General features: G+C 41.6%; 1 protein-coding gene across 1 annotated transcript in view; it reads right to left on the bottom strand.

Moving 5' to 3' along the window:
* The window catches only part of arhgap39 (Rho GTPase activating protein 39), a 118,038-nt gene that overhangs the window by 14,974 nt on the left and 90,100 nt on the right, over positions 1 to 12,964 (bottom strand). Inside the window, exons 3-4 of the mRNA XM_084722436.1 lie at positions 3,908 to 5,201; positions 882 to 1,046 (exon numbers count right to left, since the gene is read on the bottom strand). Coding sequence (XP_084578562.1) covers positions 882 to 1,046; positions 3,908 to 5,201 — 1,459 coding nt within the window. The remainder of the gene's footprint in view (positions 1 to 881; positions 1,047 to 3,907; positions 5,202 to 12,964) is intronic.

The following is a 12,964-nucleotide window of genomic DNA, read 5'->3' as shown; positions in this document are numbered from 1 at the left end:
TAATCCTGTCACAATCTTGTCACTTGCGTCCCTGTGCTCCACATGTTTAAAGCTATTTTTCAAGTGACAAGATTGTGACAGGATTAATTAATCGATTAATAATTTTGAGTCTTATTGAAAATTTTCTAACGTCATCTTCTTAAATGTGAATATTTTTAAACATTTTTAAAGTCTTTGCTGTAATGATTACTTTCAATATCAAGATTAATCAATAACAATCAATTTTCTCCATTAATTAGTTCATTCATGTACCATAAAATAGTGAAAAATGTTGATCAGTGTCCAAGTTGATGTCCTCAAATATCATTTATTATCAGAGAGGAGTAAAGAAACCAGATAATATTCACATTTAAGAAGCTGAAATCAGAGAATTCTGAGTTTAATAAAAAAAAATGACTCAAAATGATTAATCGATCTTCAAAATAGATGTAATTAATTTATTAGTTGATTAAAAAGGTACATTGTTTTATGTTTGTTGTTAGGCTTATTAGTTTGTTGATTGATTTAAAGAGCAAAAATGCTGAAATTTCTTTCTTTATTCTAAAATTGTAATCCTGCTAATAATCCCCATTTAACTAAATGTATCTGTAATCTGATTACATCTTTTTTATCTGTAACTGTAATGGAATACAGTTACATTTTTTTGTATCCAGATTACGTGATCCTGTTACATGTAATCTCAAACCTGTAAATGACCACGTCTTTCACTGCAGCACACATGACTCTGAGCTATTTGAAGATCAACAACATTTTGGAGACTGTTTTAAAAATAGTAAAGACAGAAATATCAACAGAAGGGACAGAAAAAGAGACAGGTACACCGTGGCGTGTGTGACGTCATGCAGATGTATTCAAAGTGAGACACACATCTTCTGCGGTACCTGTGTGTGTTTGTTGAAGTGCTTGGACGCCCAGTTCTCGATGTCGGTCTCTGAGGAGGGCTTTCTCAGGGTGAATTCTGGGAAAATGCCACAGCTGGCGCTCGGCATCATATTCCTGGCATTTCGACTGGCCTCAAACTGGGCGCAGGCTCCGAGGTCCTCCGACTGACAGGTGAAGACACGGAGAGAGGAGGACAGACGGAGACAGAGAGAAGGAACAGGAGATGTCATTCATGTCTGTGCTGCTGCTGCGGCAGGACGTTTAGACGACCCGAGAGCTGAAAGTTTCTCTGGCACTCAGAGGAGGCTGACTGGGATTAATACTGACGTGTTACAGTAATACGTCAATATCCACAAGGTTATTTCAGCAACAAAGAGTCCTTTTATTCCTTGGTACCTCCACTGAAATAATCTAAAGTAAGAGCTGTGGACCAACAAAAACATTACGTAAGAAAGGTTTTTCAAAGACGGACATGAACATCTGAGCTGCATCCTCCTGCTTTACAGCAGCTGCAAGATAAATACTGCATGGAAGAAAGTAAACATGAAGTATTATGTTAACTGTGGATACAAGAGCCTGCATTGTGTTACATGTTGGTGAAAGTCTTTTTCTGCAACTTGAGCTAAACCAAAGTGCATAGGGTCACTAGGATAAAAATAGCAAAAGTGGTGGAATGTAATAAAGTACTGTACTTACATACAAATCTGAGGTACTTGTACTTTACTTGAGTATTTCCATTTTTATCTGTGTTAATTTTGTGAATGAAAGTTTTGACGATAAGTACTCATTGATGTCCTTCGTGAATAAATTGTGATGACCATGTAAAATATGAAAAATACTGATGGTCAAATTAATTGAAAACGACAAAATGTCTGTTCTTTCTTCCCTGACGAACAAAGACAAGACGAAACAGTTGGTCCTGTTTGGGCTGAAACCTCAGCAATCCCAAATCACTAACACAGTAAGACTAGCAAAGTGCCTCATCTTCACAAGTGGCCTTTTAGGTGAAAAGAAAAGAAAAGTAAAAGAAAGAGACAACCTGTCTGTGGACACTTTTCTCTCATATTCAAACTGAAAGTAACACTGAGTGCATCATTCCCAATTAAGATACATGCCTTGGATTAACAAATTGACAAATAACATTATTTACGTTATTGTGCTGCATTCACTTTTGATATCATTAAGATTGCAAGAAAGGTTCATTCACATTTTACACAAGTAGTAACTACTGGGGCTTTTCCACTGACACTTTTGGCCGCACAAAGTCAAACTGTGCAGCACCAATTTGCTGCATTTCCAATACCACTTTTATCATGTAGAGCTGTGCTGAGTCACGCCTGAGATGGACCTGCTCTGGAGTGGGGCCAAGGAGAGCCCGTCCTGCTTCCAGGTGGGCTGAGGTGACGTCTCTTTGACTGTGACCAACCTGTGACAAGTTTAGTTTCCCTCCAGTGTCGCTGCTCAGGTATCTGCTGTATTTTACTGACAAGTTTGCTTTCAGTCATGCAGGAGTTGTGTCAAGTTACCACTGATGAAAACTGAAAGTTTCCTGGTTTTGCAGCGTTTGAATAACAAAATAATGCAGGAATTTATTGTGAAGAATTTACAGGAAGTTCAGAATTTGTTTGCCACTTTACAGCCTCCTGACTCAAGCTAAGCGGCTCCTCTTCAGTCAAAAGACACACCTTTAAGCAAGTAGCTCTGTTGTAATGGAAATACAAATCCCTGCCATGCTGGGTTGACGCGCAGAGTCAAACCGAGTCAAACCAAGCCTGCACGTGTATGGAAAACGGGCAGATTTTGGTATCCTCACTCCTTCTCTGTTGCTCATAAAGCTCCCCTCTACATATTTCTTCTATCCCTGTTCATTTCATCCACTTTTTCCACTACTAATTCTTTATCTTTGTCTTCTTTCAAATTCGGATTCTGCTGAGCAGATCGCTCCCTTCACACTCTCAGCTTTAAACTCAAGTGTTGCACTGCCGACTTTCAAAAGGAGAAAGCAAGAGAATGTTGGGAGTAGACTTGGGAGGACAGAGAGAGAGGCATCAGCCTATTTTCCTCTTGGCTAAGTCTTCCCAGCCCTCTTATCTCCTCAGGGCCTCTGAGGGCTCAGATCAAGACACATGTCATACCAACCAGAGCTTATTTCATGTCTGCCTCTTTACCTCACACCTAAACAAGTCGAGCATTCTTCTATTTGTACATACAGTACATATACTGTAGGTTAGTTGTGCTTCAGGTGAACTTGTCACATCGCACATTTCTGGTGCACAGACATGCTGCAACTGATTTAATCAGTGCCAGGACTCAAAGTTTAACATGACTGCATCTTCTTCAACTCTGATGAAGTCCTCAGAGCCCAAACAATAAATTGGTCAACACGGAAAGATACAGACCACTGACAAAACAATCTCACCTCAAGGTCTATTTAATAGTTGTTCTGGAGCTCGATATCAAGCTGTATCATATGACCTTCAGTCAGTAGATAGATGTTCCAGTTTCTATTTCCACTGAGCACTTTAAGTCTGAACAGCTACATTTCCACCATAACTGGACTGTTGCATTGGTTGATGCAGCTCATGTGATATTTCCTAAGCTGAGACAGCTGATGAGCTAAGTAGCCAGATAGCTGAAATCATTTCATAATCAAGTGATGGGTATAAATATCCCGAAATGATAACTCCAGTTCATCAAAGCTTAGATCTTATTTCGGTTGTTTTAATCACCACAACAAAGTTGAGGCAGAAACATGAGCAGTCGGACAATTACCCCCATTTACACCTGGTATTGAAATGTGATCTGTATCTGGACACATTATTCAGATCATTGCCTGGACTGTGTTTACACCTCCCTAAGATCTGAACTCAGTTCCAGATGTGTCTGGCAGATCTGATCGCAAAGTGTTTACACCTTGCGTTAACACATGCATTTTTCCTGATAGAAATGACAATCCAAGCTGTAATCAACTGAAGTGATCCTTTCTCCCTAAACATGTATGCAGACTCCCAGCATGCATCAGTACCTGTGAGGGGTGGAGGTAAGGCTCCGGGGAGGCCAGGTTGGTCTGGACAGAGAGGCTCTTCTCCAGCAGGGCCTGGGGGAAGCCCAGCCGATCGAAGGTGTTACGTTTCCAGTGGTGTCCGTCGCTCTGAGCCAGCGCCTCGTCCTCACTGAACGCCCTCACTACTGGACCCGGTAATGGCAGAGGTACTGCCCCATCACTCTCATAGCCGTCTTTAGAGCCGCCACCTTGGGCCGCCCCCCCTCCCTGCCCCGAGTCCCAACTGCTCCTCTGTTTCATCACCTGCTGGGCCTCCCAAGCCAGCCTGGCCTGAGCCAGCATGGCCTCGGACGCTGTGCCTGCCAGCTCCCCCTCCATCCCCCCGCAGCGGGCCAGCTCCTGGGGGAGGGACGGCTTGCGACTCTTGCGTTTGCGGTTCCCACCGGGAGAGAAAGCCCCGGGACCACCGGTAGAGGACGAGGACAGGGAATGGGTCTGGCTGGACGTCCAGGATATGGAATCCTCATAAAGCAACCTCTGGCCTCCCTCTCCACCCTCCCCACTGTAGTCCAGCAGCAGGCGGGGGTCCCTGATCAGAGACTGGCTGTGCTGCAGAGTGTAGGACCCCCCATACGAGCCGCCGTAGCCCCCTGTGGTGCCGTAGCGCAGCAGACGGTCAGCAGTCTTGAAGCGAGGGCTGGAAGACGACTGCTCCACGTACACCAGTTGCTTGACATACTCCTTCCCTACAGGACTGTACTCCAGACTCTGTGTCTTCTCTGGACACTTCTGCCGGGTCAGAACCAGCTGGCCGTACGGCGACTGGCCCTGCTTAGGGGAGTGGTAGAGGGGGGCTGAGGACTTACGAGCAGGTGACTTGCCAGTGCCATAGAAGGAGGAGGAGTCAGAGAGGTGCATGTCAGTGGGAGGCTCCTCGTATATGGGCGGGGGCTGGTACTCCGATGGCGGCTCCTCGTACAGCGGGGGTTCGTAGGCATAGCGGGGCGAAGGGGGCTGGGAGTCTGCTGAGGAGCGGCGGTGAGTACCAGTGCCACCCAACTCAGCCCGCTTCAGGAAGGGAGACTGACGGCGGTCGGCATAAAGGACGGGGGAACCATCGGGTTCTGAAGGCGGGTTTCCTCCAGAGGAGCGGCGGGTTCGCGAGGTGGTGCCCCCTCCAGAGGGAGGGCCAGGAGTGGGGGGGTCACAGGGGGAGTAACCATTCCCCTGGTGGGCCAAGAAGCTGGGCTCTCTGTCTGTCACCTTGATCAGCATCCGCTCCTTTGTACCAGTGTTCCACCTGAAGGGAGAAGTCCTGAGAGGAGGGGAGAGAGGAGACGATAAGGAAGAGGAGGAGGAGGGACAGGAGAGAAGAGAGCAGATTTAATTAAGGGTCAGGGGGCAGAGTGATAAAGAGCTGTCTGTCACATTCACACTTCAGGGCCTGGTAATACTGTGAAGTAGCTGTTTTTATTACAGCTCCGGGTGCTCTTCATATTTCTTACATGTTCGTGGTCCACCTCACATCCTTGGCGCCAACTGTACTAATCTTCTACATGGCCTCAACTTCCTGCCAGAGCACCACACTGTTCTATTCAAGTTATGTTCAATGAATAGTAATCTGGCATTTAGACTGCATTTAAAAACGCAATGGTCCGCAAACATTTTTTCTTTTTTGTTCTGTTCTGTTCCGCCTCCTCCTTCCCTACTGTGCTGTGAGCACAGGTGTAGATACTGGGAGTTGGGAGCAGTTTAGAGTGGAAGTTGTGGTGGATGAATGGGTAATGTTTAGACTAGACTAGGTATTTTCAGTTTTCAGCCACAATTTGGTTAGGTTTAGGCAACAAAACTACATGGTTAGGTTTAGGATCAGATCGTGGCTTGCATTCAAATAAAAGAAAGGGTTGATGTACACTGATCAACTTTTTTTTTTTTCAACTTTCTGACATTTCATGGACCAAGAAGAAGTTTAAATTTCTGATTCAAGTCTGATTCAAGTCACAAAGAAAAATCAAATTACATTACTTAAATACTGTTATACTTGGATTACATTACTGACTGCATATTTTAACAGTTAATTAGTAACTGTACCAGAATACATTTTTACAGTAACCCTCCCACCCCTGCAGTTTGCGATCATGGTACTGACCAGCCGATGAGAGTCCACTTAAAGTAATAAAGCCATCAGTTTAAAGGCTTATCAGATTGTCATAACACTGCACAGTGATTCAAAAAGGGGTTTCTGAAACCTACAATCTTAGAACCACACAGACTTTACACAGTGATTGGTCAGGTGTGAATGGATGAATGAAAGTAGGCAGGATTCAAACTTCTCGCTCAAGGTTTTGTTTTTCATTGTTAAGCTACTTCTATCTAACCTGATACACCATATGGTTTGTTACACAGATGCCTCTGGAAAGTTGTCCTTAGAAAACTGTTTGGAAAAGGGCAGGCACTTTCACAAAACACTTTGCACATGATTGGATGAACCACCCATCTATCACGGCTAACATGGGCTAACTTCAACCAACTGCTCTTCTTTCAATTTTCTTCAATTCTCCCTGTCGTCATACCATGCTCGTAGCTGCCATCCTAGGATGCCGATTGGCTGCACCACTGTTGGTGTGGACACAAACAGATAACATGAAGCCTGGCAAGATAGATTGTCATGTGATCTCTCTCATCCAGCTGCCTTGCAAGTAATCACATATTTTCAAGCATGAAAATGATAAACTGTCAGTGATGATTGTTACAATCTGCTTTGAATCATTCTTAGTTCAACAGAAGTGAAAGTACTGCAGGAGTCTTTAGTGACAATAATCCACCACAGCTAATATCCAGCAGACAGCAGCCTCGGGCACCAACAGACCTTTATTCATCAGTTCACATTCACTCAGTCATTCCTCTCAGAGATTCTTCTTGTTTATCAGACAACAAGAAGGAGGAGGGATGAAGAACAAGAGGTGAACTGGGCGAGAGGGACCGAAGTGTGACATTGCAGCATGGGCCACCCTCTGTTTCCAAATACTTCCACACATTGATCCCCAGGGCCAGTGCTGCTCAATAGTGGCAGTGTGAGTGTGTGTGTGTACTGTGCATGTTAATATGTATGTGTGTGTGAGAGAGAGGAAAACAAAGAGAGCAGGATGAAGCATTACAGGGCTACACTGGCATCTATCACAACATGCTCTGGACTCTAACCCACTTTCTTTCTCCGTCCTCCTCTCTGCTCCACAGCTTCTCTTCTCCATCATGCGTCCGTCCATCCTCCCTTCTTTTTCCTCTTTCCGTCTCCTCGTCCTAACTGCGCGCAAAACGTCGTTCTTTGTCTCCTCATTCTTTAATTATTCACGATCACTTGACCTTCAAATCAATTTACACATTCCCTGCCTTTTCCCATCTGTCTCCATCTGTCTCCGTCACTGCAGCGTCACCCTGCAGATCCTTCATCTCGTTTCTCTTCGACTAGAAACTGATTTCTTTTGCTCGGTCAGCTGCCTCTGATGGAAACATCTCACCAGGCACCAACGAATCCCACTGCACATCACACTGTGGTCACAAGTGTGGAAGTGTTGACTGTGGCTGTATTTAACATCAGCAGAGAGTACAACCAGTCATTTATTCTCACATCTTTCACTTCTATCTATTCTATTTCAGTTCTAAAGAGGTGCTGTTAGCTGCTTTTATTCATTCCCACAGTAGGCAGTATAAGTGGAATGATTGCCATAAATTACACTTTAGAATGTAGCTCTGTTTACATAAAAGAAGCTGAGGATTTCTCAATGCTTCAAATGCTTTCACTCCTTTGAAAAACCTTCATTCCATGTCACATTACTGTCACACTGTCAGTGTCACAGTATCATGAACAGGCTTGGGGAGTACTGGATTACATGTAACAGGATTATGTAATCTGGATGCAAAAAAGGTAACTGTATTCCACTACAGATTACAGATACATTTAGTAAAAATGTAGATTATTAGTAGGATTACAATCTTAAAATAAAGAACAATATCCTACCTACTGTACATAGCTGCCAATTCATTATCAAGGCCTCTAGTGAAAAAATGCTTCACTGATTTTTGATTTTGATACGTATATGTTATTAATCAACTATTAAATTAATCTGCATCTGTTATAATAATTGATTAATTGTTTTGCGTCATTTTTTAATTAAAAAAAAATTCAACTTCTTTAATGTGAATATTTTCTGGGTTCTTTACTCCTCTCTGACAGTAAATTGAATATTTTTGATTTGTGGACAAAACAAGACAGTTGAGGACATCATCTTGGACTTCTTAGATCAACATTTTTCACCATTTTCTGACAATTCATAGACCAAACTAATTGACCAATTGAGAAAATAATTGATTGATTAATCTCTGATGGAAATAATTGTTAGTTGGGCCCTAAAATACTATATTAGGCAAAACAATGTCACCATATTTTATACTGGGGTAATTCAAAAGTATTGGAAAGTAATTAAGTTACATAACTTTAATTACAGAGTTTTGGAGATATCAGCCATAGAAATGTCCATCTTCTCTCCAGTATAAGTGGACTAAATAGCACTGTGTTCAAAGCACAAAAAATACATTTGAAAAGAAATCAACCCTATCGGAACTACTTTCTGAAAGTACTTTCTCAAAACAAGGCCTGTGGGTTATCTTTCGTAACCGAGTCATGATTTTTGGAAAGAGACACTGGTTTTGAATTTTCCAATGTATTTTTTGGTACTTTGAGCACCACAAGCTCAGTGCCATTTAGTTACATTATACTGAAGACAAGCTAGACATTTCTATCACTGATATCTCCAAAACTCTCAACTCTCTCGCAACTCACACTCACAACTCACTAACTCTAACTATCTACATGGATAACCAGCACTACAGGCCAGAGGGGAAATCTGTATTTTTTATTTGAGGTGAACTGTGAAAAAGAAAATCTTGTCTTTACCCAGACTTAGCAAGGCAGAGAAAGGTGGGGTTAAGTGACTGACTGTGTTTGAGGATGGATCGTGGTGTTTTTATTTGTTCTCAGAGACACTGGACTCATTCCTGTCATTCACCTTTATCTGACAGATTTGCTGATGCAGCAGCTTCAGCCTGTGGTGACGTCTCGGATAATTCACCAAATAAGATGCAGGAACGGTAGGTTGAGAAATTGATGCCACCGCCTTACTCTCATAATGTGGACAAATGCTTGATTGATCAAACAAAAGATTATTTCTGACAGCAGAATTTTGGAAGAAGCTGCACAAAGTTATTTCCCTGATGTCAGGCAGAATTGTCAACTTGTTGCATTCCATTTCTGTCTGCATCTGAGAAGATGGAGTGGCATCACAGGTCTGACCCCCGGCAACAAAGTTCTATCTTTAGTCACAGGCGGTGGTTCAGGGGGTTCACTGAACCCCCTGGTGGAACATTGATTCTGGTCTAATTATGTGGAACGGCAGCCTGTGGTGATGCAGGACACACATGTTGTGGGTCGACTTACTAGATAAAACTACGGGTTCAGGCGGGCAGTTCAAGTGACAAAGCAGCAGTCTGAATAAGTTAACTTATGGAAACGTTACATGTAGACCATCTCCCACCCTCTTCCCCTCATCTGACACTCCCTCTCCCTCTCTCTCTCTCTCAAACACACACACATCCTGCTACAGTGGTGTGCACAGAAGCTAGCACACTTAGTACACTCTCAACTCAGGTGATTGGCGCTCAGAATGCATCTAAAAAGGTTAAATCCATGAATTCACCAAACCATTTCCTGTTTCCTGGGAGACAGAAAACAGAAAACTGGGAAAACATATTTTTAATATTCAGAAAATAGACAAATATATTAAGAAAATATGTCAGCTTAGTTGACAGCACTGTGTGTGCAGGTCGAGCACACAATGCTTTAATTAACTGATTAACAAGCACAAAATGCCATGAATTCGAACACTTCTGCAACTTTTGGCTCCACCATCTGAATTAGACACAACACAGTGTACGACCAATTTTGTGCGGGAACACTTCAAAATGTACCAGACTGAGGTTCAATGAGCAGTTTGCTGCAACATTTCAAATCTCAGACAAAACTCCAAATAAAAGCCCAAAGCCTCAAAAACAATGGATTCTTATTTTATCTGTGGCAGAACGCGGCTCTCACTGAAGAAAGACGGCCAAATCTTCTGAAGACTCCATCTGAAGTCTCACACCAAGTGAGTGAGAGTTTTTTCAAACTTTTGCTTTTTAACTTTGAGTGATCGCTGACTTTTTTTAAGCAGACTATATCTAACACAGCGGCGCGCCACACACCATGCCAGCCATCTGCTGGAGTCACACAGCAGCAGCGTTTGAATGCAAACAGAATGTGTGATCTGTCTCAGCTCAATGTCATGACTTTAATAACACCAAATGACTCACTTTATATTTTCATCTTTGCAGCTGCAGTAAAAGTCAAGGTGCTGAGCAGTTCTTATTACAGTCATTATAATGTTTATTAATGTTACAATGATGTTCTTCTGCTTCAGATAACACTCTAAAGCAGTCAGGTCTGGAACCTTCATTTCTCATGTTTAGGTATGGTGCTGCCTGAAACATGACCAATGTGTTTTGACTGATAATTTCCCAGGATTCCTGGGAAAATTAGCATATTTTCCCTGAATAGGCAATGTCTCATTTTTGGGAAAAATATTAGTTGCTATTTGGGATTGTGAACCCCCAACCTTCAAACTGTGCCTGTGTCTTTGGTACTGGCCCCTAATCAAGACTTTATCAGTTTAGCCTCAACATCAAGTCCAACTTGGCTTGAGACAATTCAAGAAACAATCAACACACATATTTTTCCATACAGTACAGTATTATAGTTTGATCTAATCAAATACTACATTATAATACTATACATCTGATACTTCCACACACTTGTGCATGAAGCCAGACACTGAGAATGTTTGGCTTTCACATGGCATTATGAAAAGCATTACCTGAACTTGTAAAGTACAGTGCAGAACAGTGCAGGTGATATAACAGAATTTTGTGTTGCTATGGGGACCAGACCTAGGTGCACCAGCCCTGCTTTGTTGTGCATAGAAACATAAGGATTACCTACCTGCTCGGTTCTCTGAGGACTGTCTCTCTTCTTTCAATTGAATTTAATATAAGAATCTGTCATTTTGTAGCAATCAAAGAATAAGTGTTCAAACAACCTTTAAATTATTCTGAAAAAAAAAAACAACAGTAATTGACTTGTTTTCTTTACTTGCTCTGATTGAACTAGACAAGTTATACACAGTGCTACAACAAATGCAGCTCCAGAATAACTGAGTTTGCTTTTCAGCCAGTTTGCGAGATCAAAAACAAATACAATGAAATATGGATGGACTGAAGACGCAGAGGGAGAAAAAACCCAAAGCTAAACAATCTCCCAACCCCTGTGGTTTGTTGTAACTCACATAACACATTGAATCTCACTGCGGTCACGACATAAGGAAGACAAGATAGCATTATCTGATATCCTGTAAGTCACTTGTGGTCGTCCTCATGTGTCCGTCTCTGCCTCAGGGAATTGTGGACACACGTCAAACTACATTCAAGATTCAAGACACATGCAGAGAAGTGAACAGATGTGTAGGATCATGAATATGTCCATATACAGGAGCCTAATGCAAAATACATCATGCATTGTGATCACCTCATTGGGCTTCCAATTGTTTTAAGGCTGCAACTAACAATTATTTTCCTTGTTGATTAATCTGACAATCCTTTTCTCAATTAATCAATTAATTAATCCTGTCACAGTCTAGTCAGTTGAAAAATAGGACCTATTTTTCAGTTCTTTCCTGAAATGATCATTTTCATCATCGATTGATCTGTTGAGTATCTTCTTGATTTATTTATTATTTGTTTGGTCCATAAAATGTCAAAGATATTCAGTTTACTGTCAGAGAGGAGTAAGAAACCAGAAAGTATTCACATTTAAGAAGCTGAAATCAGAGAAATTCTGATTTGTTTTCTTAAAAACGACCTCAACAACTGATTATCAAAATATTTGGTGAGTTGTGTTGCTGATCATTTTATTGTTTTACAAGCACAAATATGGTTTTTATGCATATATTTTCTGGGCTTTTTAGGATAGCTAAAGTGAGGAGCTACCAGGCCACCATATAAATATATGTGTTTTTTTTTTTTTTGACAAATCTCTGTCTTGGTTTTCATGACGAGCAAAAATACAATACATGCAATAAACATCAGATCAGAATTTACTTCCAAAAGAAAAAAAGAAAGAGAGAAAATGACATTCAATAATATATACCATAAAGATTATCTCAAGGCTGACATGTTTTTGACAAACACTCATCTGGAGCAGGTAACAGGTGCTTTCTGGCTGTATTCAACTACGATTCCCATCTGCCTCTGTCATCACTCATTTTAAAAGTGAATATAACCAATCATTTTTGTTTTCTTTGTCTGATGATGTTGTGATGGTAAAATATTAATTTGATTTGCAGCTGAGCAGCTTGGCAGTGACTGCCTGTCAACTGTATTTATGAATCGTAATCAAATTTCATACTCGTCTGACAACAGAAAAATATGGAAATGAGAATAACTAGGCTATATTGTGTATTTGGTAGAATTTAAACAAGGATGGTGATCAGAGAGGGCAGGAGAATCAACAGAGCATCTTCCTCCTTCACTTTTCTCCTCTCCCTCTTGCTAACAAACAAGAAAAATTAGTTTTGCTGTGTATATGTTAAGACAATTTCTGAAACAAATGAGATGCATGCTTAAAAATTAAGTTTGAAGGACCAGTGTGGAGGATTAAAGCATGGAGGAGAACCTACGGTGGCCATGAAAGGCCATATCTAGAGCCAGTGTTTGATTTGTCCATGCTGAGCTACTGTAGAAACATAGCGGTGCAACACAGAGGTCTCACTGCAGAGCCACTCCCTCCTTTGTTATTATGAGCTCATTCTAAGGTCATGAAAACAACAATTTTTATTTTCAAGTGATTACACAGTAATAAAAACATGCTTTCTGCCATATTCTGCCAACAGATCCCCCTAAATCTCACACCTTTCAGCATGTAATCCAAGTGGT

The sequence above is a fragment of the Lutjanus erythropterus genome, chromosome 7 (assembly GCF_056507025.1).
Source record: "Lutjanus erythropterus isolate fLutEry1 chromosome 7, fLutEry1.hap2, whole genome shotgun sequence".
Taxonomy (NCBI): domain Eukaryota; kingdom Metazoa; phylum Chordata; class Actinopteri; order Lutjaniformes; family Lutjanidae; genus Lutjanus; species Lutjanus erythropterus.
The sequence above is the reverse complement of the archived record's forward strand: the minus strand, read 5'-3'. Positions and strand labels throughout refer to the sequence as shown.